Source organism: Triturus cristatus, chromosome 2_2 (assembly GCF_964204655.1).
Source record: "Triturus cristatus chromosome 2_2, aTriCri1.1, whole genome shotgun sequence".
In the NCBI taxonomy this organism is placed as follows: Eukaryota; Metazoa; Chordata; class Amphibia; order Caudata; family Salamandridae; genus Triturus; species Triturus cristatus.
In genome coordinates, this window is record NC_140582.1 from 616,209,462 (window position 1) to 616,233,508 (window position 24,047).

The 24,047-nt window shown below is 44.5% G+C and overlaps 1 protein-coding gene across 1 annotated transcript in view; it reads right to left on the minus strand.

Annotated features, from left to right (window-relative positions):
- SPOCK3 (SPARC (osteonectin), cwcv and kazal like domains proteoglycan 3) overlaps positions 1 to 24,047 on the minus strand; it is a 1,171,449-nt gene that overhangs the window by 841,525 nt on the left and 305,877 nt on the right. The window contains exon 2 of the mRNA XM_085641793.1: positions 15,470 to 15,515. Coding sequence (XP_085497919.1) covers positions 15,470 to 15,515 — 46 coding nt within the window. The remainder of the gene's footprint in view (positions 1 to 15,469; positions 15,516 to 24,047) is intronic.

Here is a 24,047-nt window from a genome sequence, read left to right on the forward strand (position 1 = left end):
AGGCCTTAAACCAGGGACATTTTAAGGATTTTGGGGGCCCTGGGCCAAGCATATTTTGGGGGCCCCTGTTAGGAACAGTTTTGAATTCATGATCCAATTTCAGCTTTTTCATGCCCTCTTTGGCTGGGTCATTGAAAATGCACATGCGCACTCGTCCAAATTCTAATGATATTTACATGTAATATTCAGGGATAGTTATGTGCATGGGCGTAGGAAGTGTGGGGGACGCGGGGATATATCCCCCCCAGATTTTGGAGTGGGGGGGACACGGGGGACAAGGGTGTGGGGGACGAGGGGACAAAGGAATTTCTCCTCTCCCTTCTGTTATCACAGGGCCATTAGCACGCGAAAGCGCTAACTAATGGCCCTGCACTTGACCTGCCTGGAGTCAGAGGCCACCCGCCCTCTGCCTTTTGTTATGCTGCAGGAAGGCTCAGCAGTTCTGGGAAGGGCAGAGAACGGAGAAAAAATAAACGCGGTCTCTTTTCCTTCATGGCAAGGACCGTGTCCACTACTCCTGATCTGCCTCTGGCGGCTGCCCTCCTCTCTTTATTCCTCCATCTCTTTCTGTCTCTGTCTCGCTCCTGCTTACGTGCTGATTTCAAGAGGCAGCTCTTAAGGTACTCTCTCTTGCCTCTCCTTTTCTTTATTTGTTCCCCTGTGAAATTGATCCAAAAAAGGCTGAACACTTTGGCTGTAAATGTCCTCATTTTCTGACCGTTTTCTATTGAAAAGAAACACCTCGGAATGGAGAGAAAAAATAGTTAAATACCTAAATAAAGCAATACAGAGTGGACAGCAGACAGGCCAGACTGTTATTTACACCCACACACATTAGCGCCACTTTACAGAGTTTGCCAGTGAAAGCGCTCCTTTCTTTTTATCTTCTTTCCTTGAACAACATTGTTTTCCCAGGGTGGGTAAGTGTGCCATTCCTAAAGGGACTGCAATACCTGGTTGATGGGTAGAGTGGAAACGTTTAATATGATCGTTTTCAACTTTTAAATTATTTTAGCTTATAAAATGCGGCTCTGTGTTTGGGGATGTGGTCTTTTTTAAACCAAACTGCATACATTTTGAAAGGATATAAGCAATGGACATTGAAAGGGGTCCCTTCCTGGTCCTGTAGCCATGTCTTGAACTTTTCAGGCAAAATCACTTACTGATTTCTGAATAATGAGTTTAAAACCGTTAAGGTAACCATGTTTTTTTCTGATTACAGTTCACATGCTTTGCTTATTCTTGCATTCCCTATGAGTGTTTGCTTTTTCCAGGGTGTTATTCATTTTTTTTCAGGCAGCATTTTACTGTTGTCTAGTGCATAATTTGAATTTAGTCGCAGCACAATTGAGTTGTGCTGAAGGCAGTGCGAGTTTCTCTCAGTGGGGCAGTATGTTGTTCAGGGTGGGAGAGAATGTGGCACTCTGGCCAGAGCTGCTGAATTTGGAACTGGAGAACCATGTTCAGACCTTCATGACCAGTTCACCATACCACACTTCTGACAGAGCTTATTCTGATGCTACACCTTAGAAGGCCCGATAGACCTTAGAAGCCCAGGTGTCTTAGCACCCGCAGGTGGACCTGTCCACCACAATCCATACTGCAGTTCACTTCCAGTCTTACGGGCAGGCATATGAAGAAACACATCCTAGATCGACAGTGAATCTGTCACTGAGGTCACAAGACCCTTGAGGCCAGTCCACCTCACCCATTGGTACCTCCATTGGCCTTTTTCCAGCACTAGCAGTGCAACTTGCCAGGGGTTGGCAATGTAGGATTTGCATGCACACCAAACTTAGGGGGTGATTATAATGGCAGTGGGACCGCCACGTCACCCCGTCGGTGGCGGTCCCACCGCCATTGGTGACTGCATCACAGCCCGCAATATTACAATGGCGGGTGGTTACCTGGCGGTCGGAAAGACCAACCACCACGCACCCGACGGGCTTCTTGAGCCCGCCGGTGTGGTGGAGGGGCTTGTGGTTCCTACAATGCTGGTGGTGCCTACCATGCACCGCAGCAGGGATTACGATGTCCCTTACCCGCCAGCTTATCAATGGCGGTTCACCTGCCATGGAAATGCTGGCGAAAGGGACATTGGGGGCCCGTTGCAGGCCCCTTTACCCCTGGCCCTCAGACATGGGTCCTGGGGGGCATCTATGATGCCCCACAACATATCACTGCACCATGTGGCAGGCACCGATATATTTAACATGTTCCTTTTTTTTTTACTTTGCTGCGGATGATGCAACCAGCAGCACCTGCTGCAATGTAAAAGATAGGCACTGCGAACACCGTAGTGGCAGTCACATTGTAATGCCTATCGTGGGGCCTCCACCTTGAAGGCCAGCGGTCCCATTCCCCGATTCGATGGCGGTGGTACTGAAGTCCGCCTGCCATCGTAGTCAGCCCCTAAGTTTGCATTTTATGAATATGATTCAGCGGGAAATAAATTGATGTTTGCAATTTAATTGACTTTCGTTGGCCTCTTATCTATGAGATTTCCCTGTTGAATGTGCCTTTACATTATACATTTTTGGTTGTATGAATTGATTGCATACTACACTCTCCTACAGGTATTAATTTGAGTGTCAGGAGTGTCTGGGACCAATTGTTTTCTTAGGAATTGTTTTCTTTACTAACCTTTGCAAAGGGCCCTAAACTTCACAGCAACACAAGGCACATTTATTTTAGTAATTTGGGATCTGTTTGAGCTACAAAATTGTTTTGGAGGAAATCGTTAGATTATGCAGCAGATGATGTATTATGTGGCAAATATGATACAGCCATAGTTAAGTGGAAAACATTTTTCCACTTAATTTTGCCCCAACATTGTAGTTGATCAATTTGTAAGTTCCCCAAACCCAAAAGTCGAGTTTGGGCACAATTTGCATTTTAAAAGCAGCCCTATAACACAGGGCTACTTTTAAACTGACCTCAGGCTTCAGCAGTGCACACATGCAAGCGCAGAAAGGGCTGCTGGCCTCTAAACTGCCATGCCCTATTATATTCTAGGGACTTACAAGTAGTTCTAATCCCCCTGCCCTATTATGTACTAGGGCCTTATAGGAGAGGTCATGCCAATCATAGGGGTACCCTAACCCATAGTGCACCCTAGTGTATGTAGGTGTTTTCACTGTATTTTTAAGTGCCTCTTTCAGAATAGCACTGGATGTTTAGGCAGAGGCCAGGGTCAGTCAGTCAGGTACCACCAGTACCAGTCAGCAAAAAGTTGGGGAGTGCCCAAGGCGGCTTTGGAACACTAGAGAAACACAAACTCAGAATGTAAAACATAACACCATGGTTGGGGGGTTCTCTTCAATAATAAGAATTGATTTCTATCCTAATGAACACATTTTCCAACATTAGGATAGGGAAAGACTGGGGAATAATCACAACGTTCTAATCTATACAGTGAAGTTTTTATGCAGCTCTTTGATGATGGTTAATAGCTCACTGTTCAATGTTAGGATTTTAACTTATAAACTTCAAATACCAAAAGAATATCTCAGACAAAAGCAGTAACTCACTGACCTATTGAATTAAAACTTTCACTAGACAAGCCTTCGATCTCTCTCAAAAAAAAGAACATTAATCACCAAAATTATCTTCACATTTTTATTGTTGCCTGAAAATTGCTGGAGACCAGGAATGCAGCAGCAGGTACTTTTCAAACCCTAATGCACTTGCAAACACGACGCCCCCACCCTAAGTCAGCGGCCTTTGTTTGCTTTGTGCATTAAGATGCAAGATTCATATATATGTTTTTTTTAAACATTTGGGGCCTCATGTAGGTAGCCAAATACCGGTCGGTAACGGCCGATTTTCGGTAATTATACCGTTACCGACCGGTATTTTGGCTTTTGGTATGTAGGGGGACAATTTCTGGATTCGGAATTTACCGAATCGGTAAAATTACCGAATCGGTAAAATTACCGATTCGGTAAATTCCGAATCCAGAAATGAGATGTAGGGGGAGTGTGTGGGTGTTGTTATGAGTCGGTATTTACCACCAACTAATAGTTGGTGGTAAATGAAGAATGGATGTGGAAATGCATTTCAAAGCGCCTACAAGTGTGCAATGTGGCAGACATACATGCCCTTAGGGCATGTATGTGTGCCACATGTGCACACATGGCCGCTTCAGGGGTGCAACAGGGTGTCAATGTGACACCCTGCCACCCTTGCATGTGTTCCCCCCATTACCGAATCGGTATATGCCTCATTACCGAATCGGTAAATACCGATTCGGTAATTACCGAATTTTACCGATTCGGTAATATTTACCGAAGGATTACCTACATACGAGTTACCACTTCTTAAATACCGATTCGGTAACGTTCGGTATTTAAGAAGTGGTAACTTGTATGCTACCTACATGAGGCCCTTGGTCTCATTACTATATGAATGTAAATAACAATAAAGCATACATGCAAACTGTGACTACATGCCCGCTTTTCTCAATATTTCACTCCGAAAGTATGCGATTGTATTTGTTTAACGGGCAGTGATTTGTATAGGGTCACTGGAAAGTGCACAAGGTTGTCCCTGTCCCCCCCAGAATTTTAGTGTCTCCTACGCCCCTGGTGATGTGTGTTTTCAATATTGTAACGTAGCAGCTGCTCACTAATATTACTGCAAATAATCTCTGTGACACTCTCCCATTTCTCATATGTGTGGTTCTGATTTGATTTTATAACTTGTTTATGGCTGTTGCATGTCACATAAACACAACTTTTCTCTACAAAATGTTTATAATAGACACTCACATATCAATCACATGGAAAATAAAGCAAAGGAAAACGGTATTTGAAATAATCTGTGTAAGAGTTATTCAAGGTCATCAGGGCAAGACTGCAGAACAGAGCTGGGTCTGTCAGGGGGCCCCCTGAAGGTCTGGGGCCCTGGGCCAGAGCCCACTTTGCCCCTGCCTTAAAACGTCTCTGCCTTAAACTACTGCTCAAGGTCATCATTCTTATAAATACTCTTTCACCACATCTTTAGGAATATACACTCTAGCTTCCACAGGCATTGAAAGTGTGCTGCCACCAGAGGGAGTAATTTTTAATCTCCTTGCTTTTAATTCCAACTCCCTCAAACTTTTTTCATGCTCCAACTGCATTCTCTTTTCCTCTAGGGCCAATTTCCTATTTTCTAACTCCAGTTGCCCACCAAACTTGAGCTTGGCCAGCTCCATTTCATGAATCCTACACTCCTTCCTGTCCTCCAACTCCTCTGGGGACAGGCCTTTGGCAGAAACACTGCTACCTGCTGGGGAAATTGCTCTCCTTCCCCCTGGACCCAATGGCCCTTCCAGCTGCCCATCTGCATTCTCATCCCCTTCCTCATCCTCAGAGGTATTCCTTGCTTCGATCCAGGCCCTCAGCGCTTTTTGCAATTGTGAGAAGTTGGCCTGGTATATGATGTTCACTAGTTAAAGTGACCACCTTGTACCATGCCATGCAACCCTTATGGTGTGGTTGTAAGTCAACCTTTTCGGACTAGCTGCCCTAGTGGTAGCGTAGGCTAAGCAGTCTTTGAGGCTAAACTCGTGAAGCGTATTAAGCAAGCTGTTTTACCAAATGCAACCCCCTTTTATACCAATGAAAGGACACCACACAGATATATATTCAAAATATATATGTATTTATTTCTCAAAGTAACCCCTAGTCTCTTTATGAGCACAGGAGCACAAATCGTCAAACAAGATTACAGTAGAATACACAGAAGTTGCACTTTATATGGATAGGCCCTGGTGGCCGCTCAAACCATATACTAAAATAGTGGTATAAGTACCACGAACAGGAAAGGGAAAAGGCCTAGGGCCTCTAGAATCGCTGGGCCTACAAGGAGCTAACTTCAGTTAGTGACCAGGAGGTCCACGGGTTGCGTGTGCAGAGCAAATAGTCACACGCGAGCTCCCATAGGTTTTCAATGGGTGCGTAAAAAGTACAAAGTTACTGCAAAGAGGATCTTCCGGATGGACTATGAACTCAAGATTCGAAACACAGACACTAGAGATGATACTCTACACTTGGGCACCGGAGTGCCAGCTTTACCTCACCCACAGGAAGCGGGTGCGTAGGTGTCGAAGTGCGTCGGGTTTCTTCTATCTGTTCAATGGAGCCTGTAGATAAAGATGCTGCAGGTGGTCGCCCCGGAAGAGATGCGGTGGATCCAAAAGTGGATCGGAGATGTTGAAGACCTGTAAGCAGAGGGGACAGTGTTCACAGTCACTAGCCAGTGACCAGCGTGGCACCAGGTGGGTACCAGGCGATGTCGGGTGCAAACAGGAAGGAAGGTGTAGCTTGTCTCTGCAGCCACGTGGTCCCTGAAGGTCAACGACGTCCAGGAGTCGGTTCACGAGCTGTCCCACGCAGGCTCTCGCTGTCGGCGGTGTCAGCGACTTGATCGAAGCAAACAAGCTTTGGCAAAAGCAATTGTTGTGGAAAACGAAATAAGCTGATAGTTCTGACCAGCAAGGTCAGAGGGACTGCTCCTTTGGAGGGGAGCAAGGGCCAGTCTGGAGCAACCAGACCAGTGGTGTAGTTCTTGAAGTTCGTCGCCAAGATGGCCACTAGCCAGTGGGCCAGCAACTGGTTAGGCGCATCGAGTGGCAAAATGCAGAAGGGCCCCACGCAGATCGTGGAGATGCTGGAGGGCTCACCTTTGGTGCAGATGCTGCTCGAGGGTTGGGCTTCTCAGATCCCAAAGCACAACTTGGAGGGAGCCTCGGTTGTTGCACTTGCAGCTTGTCGTGGTCTTTTCAAGATGGCTGGCTCCACGTGTCTCGGTGCCTCCACGGGTCTCCTCTTCTCAGGGACTGTGGATCGGGCGGTGAGAGGTCTGGAGGTCCAGTCTTGTCAGTCTCTGGGCTCGGGCTCCGGCGGGAGGCGGCGGCAAAGCAGATGTTGATTCGCTGGATGGTGCTTGCGTTAGCAAGGTGGTCACTCCCTGACCACAGGGGTGATTGGCTTCAGTCCTCTGTGCGGCAGAGCGTCGAAGTTCCCGTCTTCTTCTTAGTTTCAAGTTGATTCCAGGATGTCTGAAGTCTTAGGACACAGCTCCTACCTTTAAGCGGATTCTAGGGGCCGGACTACCTGCTAGGTCCCTCCCTAAGGGTGGGACCAGGAAGGGGGGTGGTTACACCCCCAATCCTTTGTCCAGCTCGCCCCAGGCCCAGGACTGGTGTGCCCCAGGACCGGATTGAACTGGCATATGCACCGAGGCTCCTTGTGAGCCTCAGGCATGTCTGGTTTCTTTCAAGCCCTACCTGACCAATACACAAAATCCTGTCTGGGGTGGTGCACGCACCTCCCCTGGCAGGAAACCCTTTGTCCACACCTCCCAAGCTGGAAGGACTCCCAGCAGCAGGAGGGCAGACTTGTGTCTGTGGTGGCAGCATCCATTTTGTGGAGCTGAGGCTATGTCTGATTTTACCCGGGTTTCAGGTACTGTACATGTCGTGTCCCTCTAGAAGGGTGGAATGCTAACCCCGTCGCCAGAATTGGCGAGGGGTTAGTATTCCAATTCGTATGACACCTTACTCGACATGTTTTGATAAAGCCAAACCAAAGATAGCATTTAACCGCGAGGTTCATAATGCACTTAAGAGTATATGGTATGACGATATCTGGAAACAGTAGAAGGAAGTTGTTCCGACCACTGCAGACAGGCTCAGCTCATGCCAGAGCACCATCTCACATGGAACCAGGCACTCTGCCTTCAGGATTGTCAAGGCCTGCCATAGGAGTGACTTATAGGTTAACATGTGTCCCATTTAAGGTTAGGTATAGGTATACTACACCTAAGTAAGAGGTGGTTACACCAACTTACCCCAGCTGAGTGATCAGCCAGTTGTGTCAAATTTGTTAGGCCAAGCCTGGGGTGGCATAATACATGCTTCAGCCCCTGGCAGGCCTTAGATACACCAATGCCCTGGGTACCTAGTGTACACTGGTACAGGGGCTCACAGGGTGATCCAACCAATTGGGTATGTACCTAGGGTACATGGAGTCCATTTTAAAGAGAGAACAGCCAGGCTGAGATCCTGAATGGCAGGATCTCAGGCCAACTAAGTCGAAAAACCAGCTAGACACTAGGCAAAAATTTGGGGGTAACCATAGTCAGATATCCACCTTCCTACAGCAATTCATCCTTCTTGGTGAGACCAGTCATAGCAACTTTAAATTTCCTGCAGAAGTGCTTTAGCTGTCTCACATTTTAGCGTTCTAGTTTCTCCTCTTCTCAATCAAAACCAACAGATGCTATGGATGCTGCTTTACTCATGGTGGCTAAACTTGGCAGTTCTTTGCAAAAATAGAAAATAACAAGAAAAACAATCTACCAAAAGTATATGGTCGCGTTTTGGTCTGCACTCACTAGTAGTGTTCACCAATCACTGTATATGAGTCACAAATGCAAGTCCAGAATCCTCACTGCTGACCACCAATGTTAGATTTGGGGGTCTCTAGTTGGCAGAGGTAGGTACCTTTGACCAAAGAGGGACCCTTGTGTCTAGTCAGGGTAAGGGGGTACACTCCTAAAATAACCCCTGCTCAGCCCCTTGGTAGCTTGGCACGAGCAGACAGGGTTATCTCAGAGGCAGTATGTAAAGCATTTGTGAACACATACAGTAACCCAGTGACAACACTACAGATGGACACCACACAAGTTGTAGTATAAAAATAAGTATTTTTATATAGACTTACAAGCCCATAAACAACAAAAATCCACAATACTGTACTTTGAAAATGATAGAAATAGCTTTGTTCTCTTAAGATGTAAAATGCAACACTTTGAGTCCAATGTACCAAGGCATCTTTAACCAGCAAAAACACATGAGGCAACAGCAAAAAAATGGAAGGGAGACCCACGCTAAGGTGCCAGGTCTAACACTTATCATTGTACTTTCTGGAATAAACGTGATTTGGGGCTGATATAAGAGTGGCACAAGTACAAGAGACTTTGAAATAATCCTAGGCAATCAGAAGTGTGCATTCGCTTGATTGTTTGGCTGTTTGCTGGTGGCCCTCATTTGAAACAACTCCATCCACGGGGAATAGTTAGTAGAAGAGATTTGTTACATCAGCATTAACCATAGTAATTACATCCTTTTTATTGTCTGTGTTGACAACGTAGTGGTCACCAGACAATTATGTGAACATCATTAAATAGGGGCTTTGGCTCCTTCCACATGTTAGGAGTCAGAAGTACATGTTTTGATTGGGTAGAAGGTATGTGCTTCCACAAAAAGTGCTTGCCCTCCACACAGCTGTGATCATTTTGTTTATTTATCGATCTACCTAAGCTTGAATTTCCAGGGGCACACACATGCCATTGGAATGCTATTAAAGAGTCTTGGACAATGCATGTTGTTTTCCTGTGGTAGCATTAAACTATGTGGATTCTTAAGTCTAGCATGTCATTGAAACTCTTACCTGTCCTTTTAACCTACACCAATATTATTCAGGAGTTCTTAGCATCCACACAAATACATATCAATCCCCATACTATTCACTTGCTTCACATTATTGTGCAGCATTCCTTTAAAGTCAAACCTACTGGCATTGCAAATGCTTGTTTTAATTGTATGGCCTAAGCCTTTATAGGCAGTACATCTAGGAATGGAAACATTAATGCCTGTAAGAGTGAAATATTAAATGTACATGTTCTTTCCCTTCTTATCTTTTGCTCAAGTGAACTGAACAGCATATTTTTTTATAACTGAAACTACACACGTTATCACATGTGTAGCAGTACAGCCTAGGTTATGGTTATTACCAAATTACACATTGCAATACATCGGGAGCATCTACTACCAGAATACTGACTCCTAAATATTCTGCGACAAAAATATTGTAGCTACAATATCAACTGCAAAAATATTGCAAATCTAAAGATATCCTGGCTTGTATAGATGTACTGCACTGAACTCAACATTAGCTTCTTACAGCCCAGCACCCCCCACGTCAGCACAACAGACAAGGAGAGTTCAAGGGTGGTTCCTCCTGACAGCATAACAGCTCTTTCTGGCAAAGTTCAGTCTGAAGAGCCAGCAGAGTCTGGATACATGTCCCACACAGTGTATCCAATCATGGGCTCACAGCCCCTGTATTTATACTGCAAACGTATTTGTTCTAGGAGCACTTTAAACACTTTTCAGAAGAACAACACCCCCATTCAATTCCAAGCCCTGCCTCCAGACACACTACAGGGGGGCGGAGACAGCTTTGTGAAAGGCAGGCACAGCCCTATTCAGGTGCAGGTGCAACTCCACCCACCACTCCAAATACAGACCAGGTCTATTCAGGTGCAAGGGAAAACTCCTACTGCTACTCTAAATTCAGCCACAGTTTACTCACCCAGGAAAAGCAGGACCCACCTCAACCCCTCCTTGTGACTGTCTAGAGTGAATGCTCATCCCCTCTCTCCTGTCAGTCTAAACCAGATGGTGAATACACATCCAGGCAGGACACAAAGACTCATAAGTCCACAGAAAACCCTCTTCTAAAAGTGGCATTTCTAAAAGAGTAATGACAAATCTGCTTTCACCAATAAGCAGGATTTATCACTACTATTCAAAACATACCAAACATGGTCACGATACCCCTTTCATATCAGAAATTACCACTGAAGCACATATCAGGGTATCCTCAATGCAAACCTATGAGAGGAACAGCCTTACAGTAGTGAGAAACCAAATAGGCTGTTTATCACTACTAGTACATGCCACACGACAAAGGCAAATGTCCTACTTTTACCTACAAAGCACCCTGCCCATATGGCTACCTAGGGCCTACCTTAGGGGTGACCTATATGTAGTAAAATGGGAGTTTCAGACATGGCAACCACTTTAAATGCCATGTCACTGCGGCAATAAACTGGCAGGCAGGTCCTGCAGAGGCCTAAGACAGATTTGTAGGGCTACTTTGGTGTGTGGGCAAGCAGCGTTGCAGGCCCACTAGTAGCATTTAATTTACAGGACCTGGGTATATGGGATACATCTGTACAAGGGACATATAGGTAGATTAAATATGCCAAACAAATGTAGATCATTCTTTCCAAGTTTACAAGAGAGAGCCCATGCAGTTTAGCACTGGTCAGCAGTGGTAAAGTGCCCAGAGTCATAAAACCAACAAACACAGGTCAGATAAAAAAGGAAGGCAAAAGGTTTGGGGATAACCCTGCAAAAAGGGCCAGTTCCAACACATATATATCTATATGTATCTCCCTATATAGAGATATATATATAGATGTATATATATATATCTAGACAGAGATACCGCTGGTTCCCTAAGCATATTTGATACAGCGAGTGTGCGGCGGGGTAGTGAACTCCTAAGTATCCAACAGTCCGGTTCTCCCATATCTCACGTCCACTCAAACAAAAAAGGGAGACAAGCTGGCACTCAAATGGGATTAAGGCATGTTTTATTAAACACAAAATGCAGCAAAACAGCCCAATGCATTTCAGAGCAATCAGCTCCTTGTTCATGGGTCAGGTTATGTTTCCTCCCATGTATATTTAATAGACCATGTGATTCCTTATTCACCCAACATAAAGGACAGACTCTCCTGTCGGCGCCTGATCATAGTAAAACGTTTCGCCCATTTTAACACACGGGTTTCTATAACGTGATTCAACATACAATTCCATATGATCTGCAATGTGTATAGTCACGATTAATTCAAATCTTTCTACAATGGTATCAATTCCATAATTGTCAAGTCCTGTGCGGAACAATGACTCTCATGTTGCACTCGATGGGAGTGTCCCAAATTACACTGCCCATTCCTCTGAATGTGCAAACGTGGATGCTTGAGCGAGGTACCTGGTTGCATTGTTAAACTGCCTTTTAAATCAAGAACACTGTAATTAACCCTTAACAATTCTCCCAATTGGCTTCCCTTGTTGCACATTGCATGTATTAAAGGCACTGGGATACCAGAACCACATCATTGTTATCATGAATGATAAACCATATGTGGGCCCAGTAGGGCCTGACTGAGGAATCATTTCATGATAGTTGCATAGTATGTATATGCCCACTGGGGCAGGGTAAAGGTTACAAGACAGTATTTGGAAATACAACATATGGTTTATCATGAATCCACTATTGCACATTTAGAGGCATGAGAGCCTTGAAAACTTAGTAACTTGTCATAATGTGTTTGATCTTAAAACCTGAAATTCAATATTGTTCCTTATAACTCTCTTTCTTCACAGATTTAAAATGTGACGTTTTTCTTGCATCAACAACCTTTCGAGAAGGTAAATAATCATGAATATGAAACTATACACTACGTGCCAGTGTCAACCTTTATTTGTAACCTATCTGTAATTACTTTATAGAAAGTTTGAAATAAAGGCATGGACTTTACCTTGCGCTAGCAAAAAAAAACTTTGCCTCAATAGTCTTTTCCGTGCTACTCATATGTAGTTTACTGATGTTAATTTTTCTAATTAAAGCACAGATTTAAAAAACGCTCATTTTTCTCCCTTGCTATAAGGTGGAATATATATATATATATATATATGCTGCAGGTCTTGAATAAATGAATGATGGGATTTGTAAAGCGCTTGTTTACTACGATCCAAACCCTTTTAACCTTGAACAGATACGTTTTCAGTTATTTACTTAAAAGCTTTTTATCTGAGATACATCTGAGGGGCAAGGGGAGCAAGGGGAGTTCGTTCCAATGTTTGGCTGCCAGAACAGGCTGATCCGCCCCTTTCTTTATTTCGTTTGGTACAAGGGATGGATAGTAGATAGGCTGACTCTGATCGAAGGGGTCTTTTAGGGCAGTATGGGGTCATCCTGTCACATAAATATTTGTCTCTGTTTTATAGAATGCTGAGTGAAGAACTGTAAATGCTTTAAAAATAACTCTTTCCTTGATAGGGAGCCAGTGAAGATGGTTGCGATACCTGGATATTGAGGAATGTTTTGGGAGGTTGAGCCATGTTTTGTACCTTTTGTAGTCTCTGCATGAGGTAATCTATGATATCAATGTACAATATGTTGAGATAATCAAGTCTAGATAGGATCAGTGCCTGAACCATTGTTTACTTGGCTTCCCATGGTAGAAATGTAAGAAATGTATTTAGCATCTACAGTATTCAGCATGCAGTCCTGACCACTACTGGAATCTGGGGTTTAAGGGTTCGATTTGCATCAATGAGGACCCCTAGGTTTCTAGCCACTTCACCCAGGAGGGGGGTGTGCAGTACAACTGGCCGGCCAGTCCCCTGACCAAACGGGCAGGGGATCTTGTCTCAGCCACAAAGAATGCTCTTTCTTCCTTTGTCCTGTCTTGTTTATCTTGTTTTTAGCACATCTCACAAATTAAGAAAAAACCTCTAGGAGCATGACTCTTTTCCTGGAAAAGAGCATGACTATTTTTCACAAAGGGTGAAATTGAAACTGTATATTGGTAATGCAATTGTGTTATGAAAAAGGACTGGTCCATTAAAGGACCTTGACTGGGAGGCCGCCCTTATGCACCCACGTGACGTGGTGATCAAGCTACGGCTCCGGCTCATACAAAACAAAATCCTGCATAGGACATATTTCGATAGAGCGAGACTACACGCTATGGGTAGGGCAGATAACCCGGATTGGCTAAGATGCCACACAGAACGCGGTACTTTCATATACCCCCTCTGGGGATGTTCCAGGATTCAAACATAATGGAATATTGTGGTGCAAGAATAGAATAATATACTAGGGGCTCAACTTGAGCTGGAGCCTCGATACCTCTTACTAGGAATTCCCACTGTGGTGGACCTCTCACGATATAAGCTGCTCCTGGTTAACCTAGGCCTGTTGTAGCTAAAAGAGATATTGCTCGCTACCGGGGTGCATCCCAATTCCCTACATTGCAAGAGTGGAAAAACAGTCTGAATCTGTACATGATGGCAGAGAAAGTGACATATTATGCAAGGGGGTGTCCTTGAAAATTCCGTAAGATATGGACTCCATGGCTACAATATTATGGTTTGGAGTTAGGACCAGAGGGGGACGCACTAGATCGGGAATTGGCATGATTGGGAAAAGAGTCCCAAACTCTGTACTATCTGACCTACTGTGGGAAATGATTGACTGCGATATGATCTTCCGCAAGGTTATATTTGTAACATTGCGAAATTGGATGATGCTCTCTCTTGGAGGGAGTGTAGTACTGTTTTCTGTCTCCCATCTACTGTCACTGCCTGTAGACTGCTCGGCCTCATGCACTCATGACGTAATTGTTTATATGTATCAACATTTAAAAGCAAATGAAAATATATATATTTTTTTAAAGTATACTGATTTTTCTAGCCTTCAAAAAGCCCCAGGCTCACACACTTTGCATGGGGTGAAACACATGTTAGCTAATGATTGCCAGGGTTCCAAGATCCATACCATTGGGAACCGGATTTTGTTCAAAGATGTCACATGTGGGAAAAGATGTGAATTCACAATTAAGCAAGCACCGACACACGTATACAACGCGACTCATGATATGATTGTGTTCAATTTTCTGATATTCTACAATAAGAAATACACAATACTTTTTTGCAGTTAAAAGATTCTTTTTTACTTTTTCATGGCATGACAAAACTAATGTCATTGTGCTTCTTGACCTCATTTGGAATCTTCATATTAAGCAGAGATGTAACCTAAGTAAAAGAGTTACTTAGAACAGGACTTGTATGGAAAAGATGTCAGAGGAGGATTATGAGCGGCACATCTACTGAGGAGGCTCTTGGCAAAACTAAACCTAATGATTTTGGGTCTTATATCTGGTGAAGTGTCTGTGTAGAACTTCCCTACACTGGCTAAGAGCATAAAGTGATGGACAGGTACAGCATCTCAACATGTACTAGCCTAAACATATCTGGTGAGATGCAACCCCATAAAAGTGATCCCACTATTTAGAACCGACGATCATCATATATGGAACTTGAATAGAGTAGTCAGAGTGTCACAGGTAAATAAAGATAATCAAACGAACATTTTTGGAGAAGATGAAAAGATGTTTGGAGATGTGAAGCACAGCAATAAATTGAAAGGTGAAAATCAAGTAAAAGAAAAAAAGTCTGGTACTAGTGGAATTTGTGGAGCAGATAAAAATTAAGAAGGGTTTTGTACTGAAGCTAGAGACTGTACATAGAAAAAAACAAATGCAGCAAGAATGCATGCGCCAATTGTGGTTGGTATGCAATTGTGTACATATTTAATTACAGTGTTTAAGTTGTAAGAAGAAACCTTTTATTTCCTATGGGAGAATGTTCAAGTTTACAGAGGAAGGTGTGTGATATCTGAATAATAGGCAGAGGTGTAACTTTTCCGTGAAGAGTGACATCAAGCAGGATTGTAGTTCTTCTCGTATCCAAGGGCCAGTTTGTGTTTTAGGACAGTAGCAACAGAAACATTTGCTCGGCTTTAAATCAAAGACATTGTCAAATGTGGGTCTGGCTTACCTTGATCGAAGGGTTTTCCCGGACCCCATGTGCGGAAGTAATCGTCCTGAAGGAAAGAACATGCGCATTAGTTTGAGCTCAGGAAGCACTTACTGTCTGATTTATTACTATACGTTTACCTCTCTTGTACCCAGATGTTATAAATAATGAAACATATACTCAAGGCTGTGAATCCAGGGTGCCCATTACACCCAGCTATTATTTGTGAGGACATGCTCCTGCCAATACAGAGCAGAGAACAGTTCATTTGCAAAACGCAACTGATTTCAGCAAAAATTAGCAGTGGTTAATATTTTTTTGTTTAATGTTAATATAAAGTCTGATTATCCTGAGAATTACTATGGAAACATAGAAGAGGTAGGAAATCATACTGGATATCCAGGCCGACAAATTCCAAGATGCCAGCGACATATAGTCTTGGTTATGTTTAGTGGTGGCATATGTGACTTATTGCATTATGCTTTTTCAGCAAAAAAAGGGAGAGGTAAGGTAACATCATATTTACAGCGCTTAGAGACAGCAGCACTGTGCTATGAAATGCTACACAATTAATGTGTTTCTGGGCAGAAGGTTCAATCAATCAATCAATCAAAGGCATTTATAAAGCGCACTACTCACCCGGAGGGTCTCAAGGCGCTAGGGGGGGGGGGGGGTCCGCTACTGCTCGAACAACCAGGTCTTGAGCTTCTTCCTGAAGGAGAGGTGGTCTTGGGTCAGGCGTAGTTCGGTGGGGAGGGCGTTCCAAGTCTTGGCGGCCAGGTGGGAGAAGGATCTACCTCCTGTTGTCGCTCTGTGGATGCGGGGGACGGCTGCGAGGGCGAGACTGGTCGAGCGGAGGTGGCGTTTGGGAGCGTAGAAGTTGAGGCGGCTGTTGAGGTAGGTCGGGCCTTGGTTGTGTAGGGCTTTGTGTGCGTGGGTGAGGAGCCGGAAGGTGATTCTTTTGTTGATCGGGAGCCAGTGCAGGTCTCTCAGGTGTCTGGAGATGTGAGTTCGTCTGGGGACGTCGAGGATGAGTCTCGCCGAGGCGTTCTGGATCCGCTGGAGTCTCTTCTGGAGCTTGGCGGTGGTACCGGCGTAGAGGGCGTTGCCGTAGTCCAGTCGACTGGTGACGAGGGCCTGGGTGACTGTTTTCCTGGTCTCGGTGGGGATCCACCGGAAGATCTTACGTAGCATGCGCAGGATGTTGAAACAGGACGAGGAGACGGCGTTGACTTGTCTGGTCATGGAGAGGGAGGAGTCCAGGATGAAGCCCAGGTTGCGTGCGTGGTCTGTCGGTTTGGGTGCGTTGCCCAGGGCAGGGGGCCACCAGGAGTCGTCCCAGGCGGAGGGTGAGGAGCCCAGGATGAGGACTTCCGTCTTGTCTGTGTTCAGTTTCAGGCGGCTGGTCGTCATCCACTCGGCCACGTTTTTCATCTCTTCGTGTAGGTTGGCTCTGGCGGTGGCGGGGTCGTTGGTCAGGGAGAGGATCAGCTGGGTGTCATCGGCGTAGGAGATGATGTTCAGGTTGTGTTGGCGTGCGATGGCCGCAAGGGGGCTCATGTAGACATTGAAGAGGGTGGGGCTGAGCGAGGAGCCCTGAGGGACGCCGCAGGTGACTTCCGTGGCTTCTGATCTGAACGGGGGCAGGCGGACTCTCTGTGTCCTTCCGGTGAGGAAGGAGATGATCCATTCCAGTGCCTTCTCCTTGATCCCGACGTTGCTGAGGCGCTGCACTAGGGTGCGGTGGCAGACAGTGTCGAATGCCGCGGAGAGGTCCAGGAGGATGAGGTTCAAGCATTATGTCCCTGAGTGGGGTATTTTTCCAATTTTAACACATTGATCTCCTTTCCCTCTGCCCCAAACTCAAGAAGCTAATACCAGATGCCGGTCTTTCACTGTTCAGTCTGTAAGTGAATGAAACCATCTCCCAGTGACCATGCGTGCTACACAACCACCAGCTGCATCTAGCATAATGAAGCCAAAGGTGCTATTTGTTGCAGTTTACAAAGTAATACCATAAAACGGAAAAATATAGATTAAAGCAACTTAATGCAGGGTACAAACTGCAAGCAAGAGGACACAAACATAACACAGTTCCAAGAAGCAACTAGAATAAACTGACTTGCTCTCAACAACAGTTCACGCAATGTTCGGAAACCTATATTACAACAAACGGTGGACTAGAAATCGTTTGACAATGGTCACATGGAAATTTCCAGGGAAGAACAAAAGTTGTTGTAAGGCTTGCAGTGATTTCAGCCACAGATAATTGCTCCGGTCCTCATTCGAGTCCTTGGTTTTTGCTGCTGTGCGCTACAGACAGAAGCCACCACCCTCAAACACATCAGCCATTACCATGCACATAAAAGGAAGTTCAACCCCAACTGCTAGTCCTGACCACCACTTAATGGCGAGACAAATGGAGTACAATAAACTCCTGTTGCACTCTCGATTTCAACGAGCAATGCTGATGGAAAATATGAAAATGTAAGGGACAATGTGCGGGAAGAGCAAGAGAAGAGTGGTCTTTAGAAGGACTTGCAGACAGTAAGTGTGGTGACATCTCTTGTGAGGAGGACATGACAGATTTGATGGGGTACCTTTGAAGATGATGTGAGGCTGTTAAAACGAATGGCGCTATGCGGGTATAATACTGAGATGATTTTCGCCATGGAGAAGGGATAATGCATGTCCTTGTGCATGATCTTTCCTCTTAAATGGAGGGAAATAGCACCCTCTAATGGAATGTGAGGTGGGGTAAGTATTTTAAGGAAAGAGATGAGTATGTTTGAGCCTAGAGTGGGTGTTGGACTTGGTAAGTATTTATTTTACATATCAACTGCAACAATTTAGAAAAGCGTAAATTGGCTACAAACCTCAACTTCCTGGTAAGGCAAGCGGAAAAAAAGAAAAAAGAGGTTACAGGCGTACAATTAAGTATTGTATTTAGAATTTTTTCTGTAAATTTTGAAACACATATATCAAAGTCTTTTCAGGTTTAATAAGAAACAGCAAATTATTTTCTAGACTATTATCCAAGTCTACTGTTTTTTATGTGGGACCACATGAATCGATGAAGCAGTTCACTCGAGATTTTATGAAGTTATTCTTCAAAAGTAAATCAAATACTTCGCATTTACAAACCAGTGCCGTATTTGTGTGTACCCATTCCTACACATCCTCATTGTGATATATGTTAATTAAAAATTAAATCATTTTAGATCCCACAACAAGAAAATATATTGCTCTTGTTCTGTATTTCTCTCATTGTATGTCTCAAGTTCATGATTAGAGAATAGTGCCTACACGTCAGGTAAGTGAACACTAAGCCTGGGCAAAGCACTACGCTACGATCACGTAGTTTGCGAAGTTTGTGCTACTTCGCACTACGCGAATTGGACGTAGCACAGTGCAAACATGCGTAGCATAGCGTAGCGTAGTGCAGCGGTCATTTTTTGCTTGCTCGCGGTCCTCAACGTCAAGTTGGCGACTGCGAGCAAGCGAAATGACATCCCGGCGAGACTTTTTCCTCGTTTATGATCAGCAACATCAAGTTGCCGATCGCGAGTGTGGAAAATAAACCTCCCGGCGAGCTTCTCAATGCGGGGAGGTCAGGTTTCTCATTGGGAGTGGTCGCGTATGCTGGCGACCGCTCGCGATGAGAAACTACCAGTCCGCGTAGAGAAAGCTGCCGCTCGAGTAGAAATCTACTCGAGCATCAGAAAACGACCGCTTGCACTGTGCAAGATGCAGTTTGCACTGATTATACAGTGCGGACAAGCATCCGGCACTGTGCAATCAGTGTGAACAGCATCTTGCACAGTGCACTACGCAGTTTGCGAAGCTACACGTAGCTCGCGTAGTGCAAAGTGCACTTCACGTAGCTACGCGTAGCGCTACTTCGCAAACTACGCCCAGGGTTAGTGAACACACAACTTGCGGCAAAAATGCCCTATGCAATATACACCCAGCGTCAAACATTTCGACTGTGTTGAAGTTAAAGAAAGTTTATTTGTATGCCTTCTTCCATTGATGAATTAAGAATAAGAGATTACCTATGATTTAGGGTAAGATGTGTAAATTAATGTGCAGGATGTGCTACATTAGACAATGGGGATTACAATGTGTAGTAGTCAGATGTCCTTAATAGCTCACTATGCTATAGTAGAAGGATTACAATTTAGGACCTACAAGTAACAAAGATTTCTTGTTGTTAAAAGCAGTAGCACATTTACCAAGCTACATGCAATACAAATCTTTCATCTGCATATTACATGATGTGCTTTGCAGGAAAAATATTAACATATTAAGCTGATTTGATTCAAAATGGGGACTAGATAAAACAGAGTTCTCTCCAGCAAATTCATGAACTTTCAGAGTTTTCTTTCCATTATTATTCCCTGAGATTTTCTGGTCACACACAAATATCTACAGCAGGTGTCTTAAACCCATAAGATATTTTAAAATGCAGACTTTTAAAAAATGAGCAGTATATATTTTATGCCATATTTTCGTTGCTTTACGACAGAGTTTTTAAAAACAAAATGTGTAGGTTGAGGTCCAGATTTTTCATCAGAGTTGCTTACTTTTTTGGCTCAACCCGACACAAATTTGCATTTGCTAAATCTTGTAACATGCTCATTTATACTCATGTTATACCTTGTTAGACCTGGCACCTTGGCGTGGGTCTCCCTTCCATTTTTTCTATTGCCTCATGTGTTTTTGCTGGTGTTAGATGCTTTGGGCACTGTGCCACTGTTGTCCAGTGCCACAGTGCAAGTGCTCCCTATTGTAAATTGATGTATGAATTAGTGATTCCATGATTGGTTGGTTTGGTTTACCTGTCAGGCCCTAGTACAGTGCAGCAGGAGTGCCCAGGGCTGGTAATCCAAATGCTGCTGGTGGGCTTGCAGCACTGGTTGTGCCACCCACAGAAGCAGCCTGTAAAAGTGTGCCTAAGGCCTGCCCTTGCAGAGCTTGCGTGCAGTCTGGTACTGTCATGCTGACTGGGCAAGTGCACCCACTTGCCAGTCCCTTTTCTTCATATCAGACACCCCTATGGTAGGCCCAAGGGCAGGGTGCATTGTAAGTACAAGGTACAGCATGCCCTGTTGTGTGTGGCATGTTCTAATAGTGAATTACAGCCATTTTCGTTTTTCACTATTGCAAGGCTACCTGTTCTCTATAGGCCAGAATGGGCAGTTTGATTATTACATTTTATAATCCTAACTGACTCAGGGAACATGGTAGAAATTCGAATTTAGTATGCCTGAACTCAGAATGATAAAATGCATCTTTTAGTGAAGTTGGTTTTAACATTCTGTGTTTGAAAATACCACTTTTAGAAAGTAGGTATTTTCTTGTCTAACCATTCAAACTTGCCTCTGCTAGGCTGTGTATTCCTTGTCTGGAGTTTGAGTGACAGGGCTGGGGAATTCCAGGAGACAGGGTGAGGCAGCCCAGTGGTGAATAGAGAGATCTGCATCTAGATGGGAGGGAGGAGTTGCACCTGGGACCTGAATAGGGCTGTGCCTTCCCTCCACAATGCTGGCTCCACCGCATGTGGTGATTCTGATGTCTCTGCCCTGCACTCTGAAAGCAAAGAAGGAGTCATGTAAACAACGTGCTCCAGGACTGACCAGAACTGGTTTGGACAAGGCAAAGGCCTCTCTGCCTTCAGAGAACAAAGTAAAACTTAGTATAAATATTGGGACCCCAACCCAAGAACTTTAGATCACTTTGGGAAACAAGAAGAAACCCTTGCTGAGGAGTGGAACCAGAAGAAACTGAGGAGAGACTATCCCTAAGCTGAAGTGCTGTTTGGGGGATTGGCCTGCAGTGGTTGCCAGACTGCCAAAGAAAGGAGAAAGGACTTTGAGTGCATTTTCATTCAACTTGTGTAAGGATCTCCAAGGGCTTGGAAAAGAGCTTGCCTCCTGCTGAAGTCTCAGGGACAACAGACTTCAACCCCCGAGCTCCCCAGAGTTCTTTGAAAGTGCTTGCTGCTGTTTTGGGCCTTCTGAGAGACTGCGTGTCGCAAGGAGCTGGAAGCGCGATTCACGGAGAAGCGTGTCGCCGTCGCAGTCGCTGCTGTCGCATCCCGAAACAAGGATGATGCCGCTGCAGCTGACACATTGCACCGCATCACGAGAAGCGTCCTGCAACACCGAAGAAGTGTGTCGCCGTCGCAGCCGCTGGAGCTGTCGCATTGCACCGCATCGAGAGAAGTGTCTGGCATTGAGGAAGAAGCATGTCGCCATCGCAGCCGCTGCCGTCGCATCATGGATGTCGCCGCTGTAGCTGTCGCATTGCACCACATCAAGAAAAGCGCCTCGCATCCATGGACAAGCGTGCCACCGTCGGAGCTGCTGCCGTCGCATCACAGAACAAGGGCGTCGCCGCTGCAGTTGTCGCATCAAGCGGAAGCATCTCGCAACATCGGAGAAGAGTGCCGCCGCGAAGGCTGCTGTCGTCGCATCACGGAACAAGGGTGTCGCCGCTGCAGCTGACGCATCGAGTCGACTCTTCTCGCAACATCAGAGAAGCGTGCCGCATCAGGAAGATCTTTACGCCTTTATTTCTTTGCACCAAACTATCATCACATCACCATTGTTGGAACACTTTCATTGCCCTGCGTGTCGCATCTAAAGGTACATTGAACTAAGAGTGTCACATTTTAAGAACTAAAAAGAACTAAGCTAAAACTACCATTTCAAGTAACAGTATTGTCAAATTTTGCCGTTTATGGTCTTGTGTTAAATCTATATAAAGAATACTTATTTTTAATATAAAACCTGTGTGGTGTCTATCTGTAGTGTTAAAAAAGACCTCAGACCATGGCTAGGTTATATTTTGCGCAAAATCAATATTGATTAAAGTGAAAAATAAATCAACAGGATGCTCAAGGGAACAAACGGGAGACAGCCACTTTGAATCCCAAAAACCTCTGTTACAAAGGTAACCGGAGATAAGTACACAGACAATGGGTTATTCCCGAGCAAGCAAAAGTAACAGTGATCAATCTGAAGTATAACAGTTTATAAAAGAAAGAGTTCCATCCGTAAATGTGTGGATTATCTTCTTTATTGTCTCCGTTGTCGTAGATGTTACGTAATAGATCGTAATGGCAAGTTGTTCAAAGAAGTTTGCAGCCAACACGTGTTTCGTCAAAGGGCGAATAACCCAAAAGACTTCCTCAGGGCATCAACAGTATATGTACTGCTTAGTGGCATGTCAGGCAGGAGGTAAATGTCACAAGTAGAAGTAAAAATCAATCATGGTTCCTCAAAGGTGATGTTGAGCAGAGAAGGAAAGTAATCTCTGACATAATTCCGGGAGTATATCCCAATCTGTATAAATCTGTAGTGCGGAGAGTACTCCGATGGATATCTGACATCTGGTGCACGTATCTGTAGTGTTGTCACTTGATTACTGTCTGTGTTCACAAATGCTTTACACACTGCCTCAGAGATAAGCCTGTCTGCTCATGCCAAGCTACCAAGGGGGTGAGCAGGGGTTATTTTAGGAGTGTACCCCCTTATCCTGACTAGAGGCAAGGGTCCCTATTTCTCACAAGTACCTACCTTTGTCAACTAGAGACCCCCAAATCTAACATACCTGCTAAGCATTTGTGATTGGTCTTAAGGTCTTATGTCACTTCTTGGGATGCCACTTTCTGTGATGTCATGAGTTGAGACTCCACTTCCTGTGATTTCACATCCTGTGAGTCCACTTGTGATGTCACATCCTGCAAAGCCACACACAATGTCAGGCACTGATGTTGCATGCTGCTTTTTTTTCACTTGCATACTAACTAACTTGGTTAGTCCCCCTCACTTAATTTTTTAGAACTTGTTCACTGATATTAATATAGCATAGTGTTAGCATTGGTACCTTTGGCATGGTTCCCCCTGAATATTTGCCTCTGACTTCCAGTTTTGGTGACTTTATTTTGCTGTCTTTAGGATACTGGGCACTTTACCACTGCTAACCAGTGCTAAAGTGCATAGGATCTGTACTCTAAACCTAGTAGCATTAGCGTATCCACAATTGGCATATTTAATTTACCTATAGTGCACTTTACTAAGGACTTAAATGTGCCTTGGTCCTGTAAATTAAATGCTACTAGTGGGTTTGCAGTACTAACTATGCCACCCACTCAGTAGCCCTGTAAACATGGTTCAGGCCTGCCATTGCAGTGCCTGTGTGTGCAATTTTAAACTGTCATTTCGACCTGACAAGTAAACCTATTTGCAAGGCACAACCCTTCCTTTTAATTACATGTAGGCGACCGCTACGGTAGGCCCTAGGTAGCCCCAGGTAGCCCATGGGCAGGGAGCAGTGTATTTAAAAAGTAGGACATCTACCTTTAAGTTCTACATGTACTGGTAGTGAAATACGCTTGAATTAATGTTTCACTACTGAAAGGCTTATGTCTCCCATAGGTTAACATTGGGGTTGCCTTAAACTCATTTTAAGTGTGATTTCCGAATAGGAGCAGATGGAAATTTAGTGCTTGGTGTCTTTGGACTCACAATTTAAAATCACAACTTACAATGAAGTTGGATTTTGCATTGTAAGTCTGAAAATGTCACTTTTA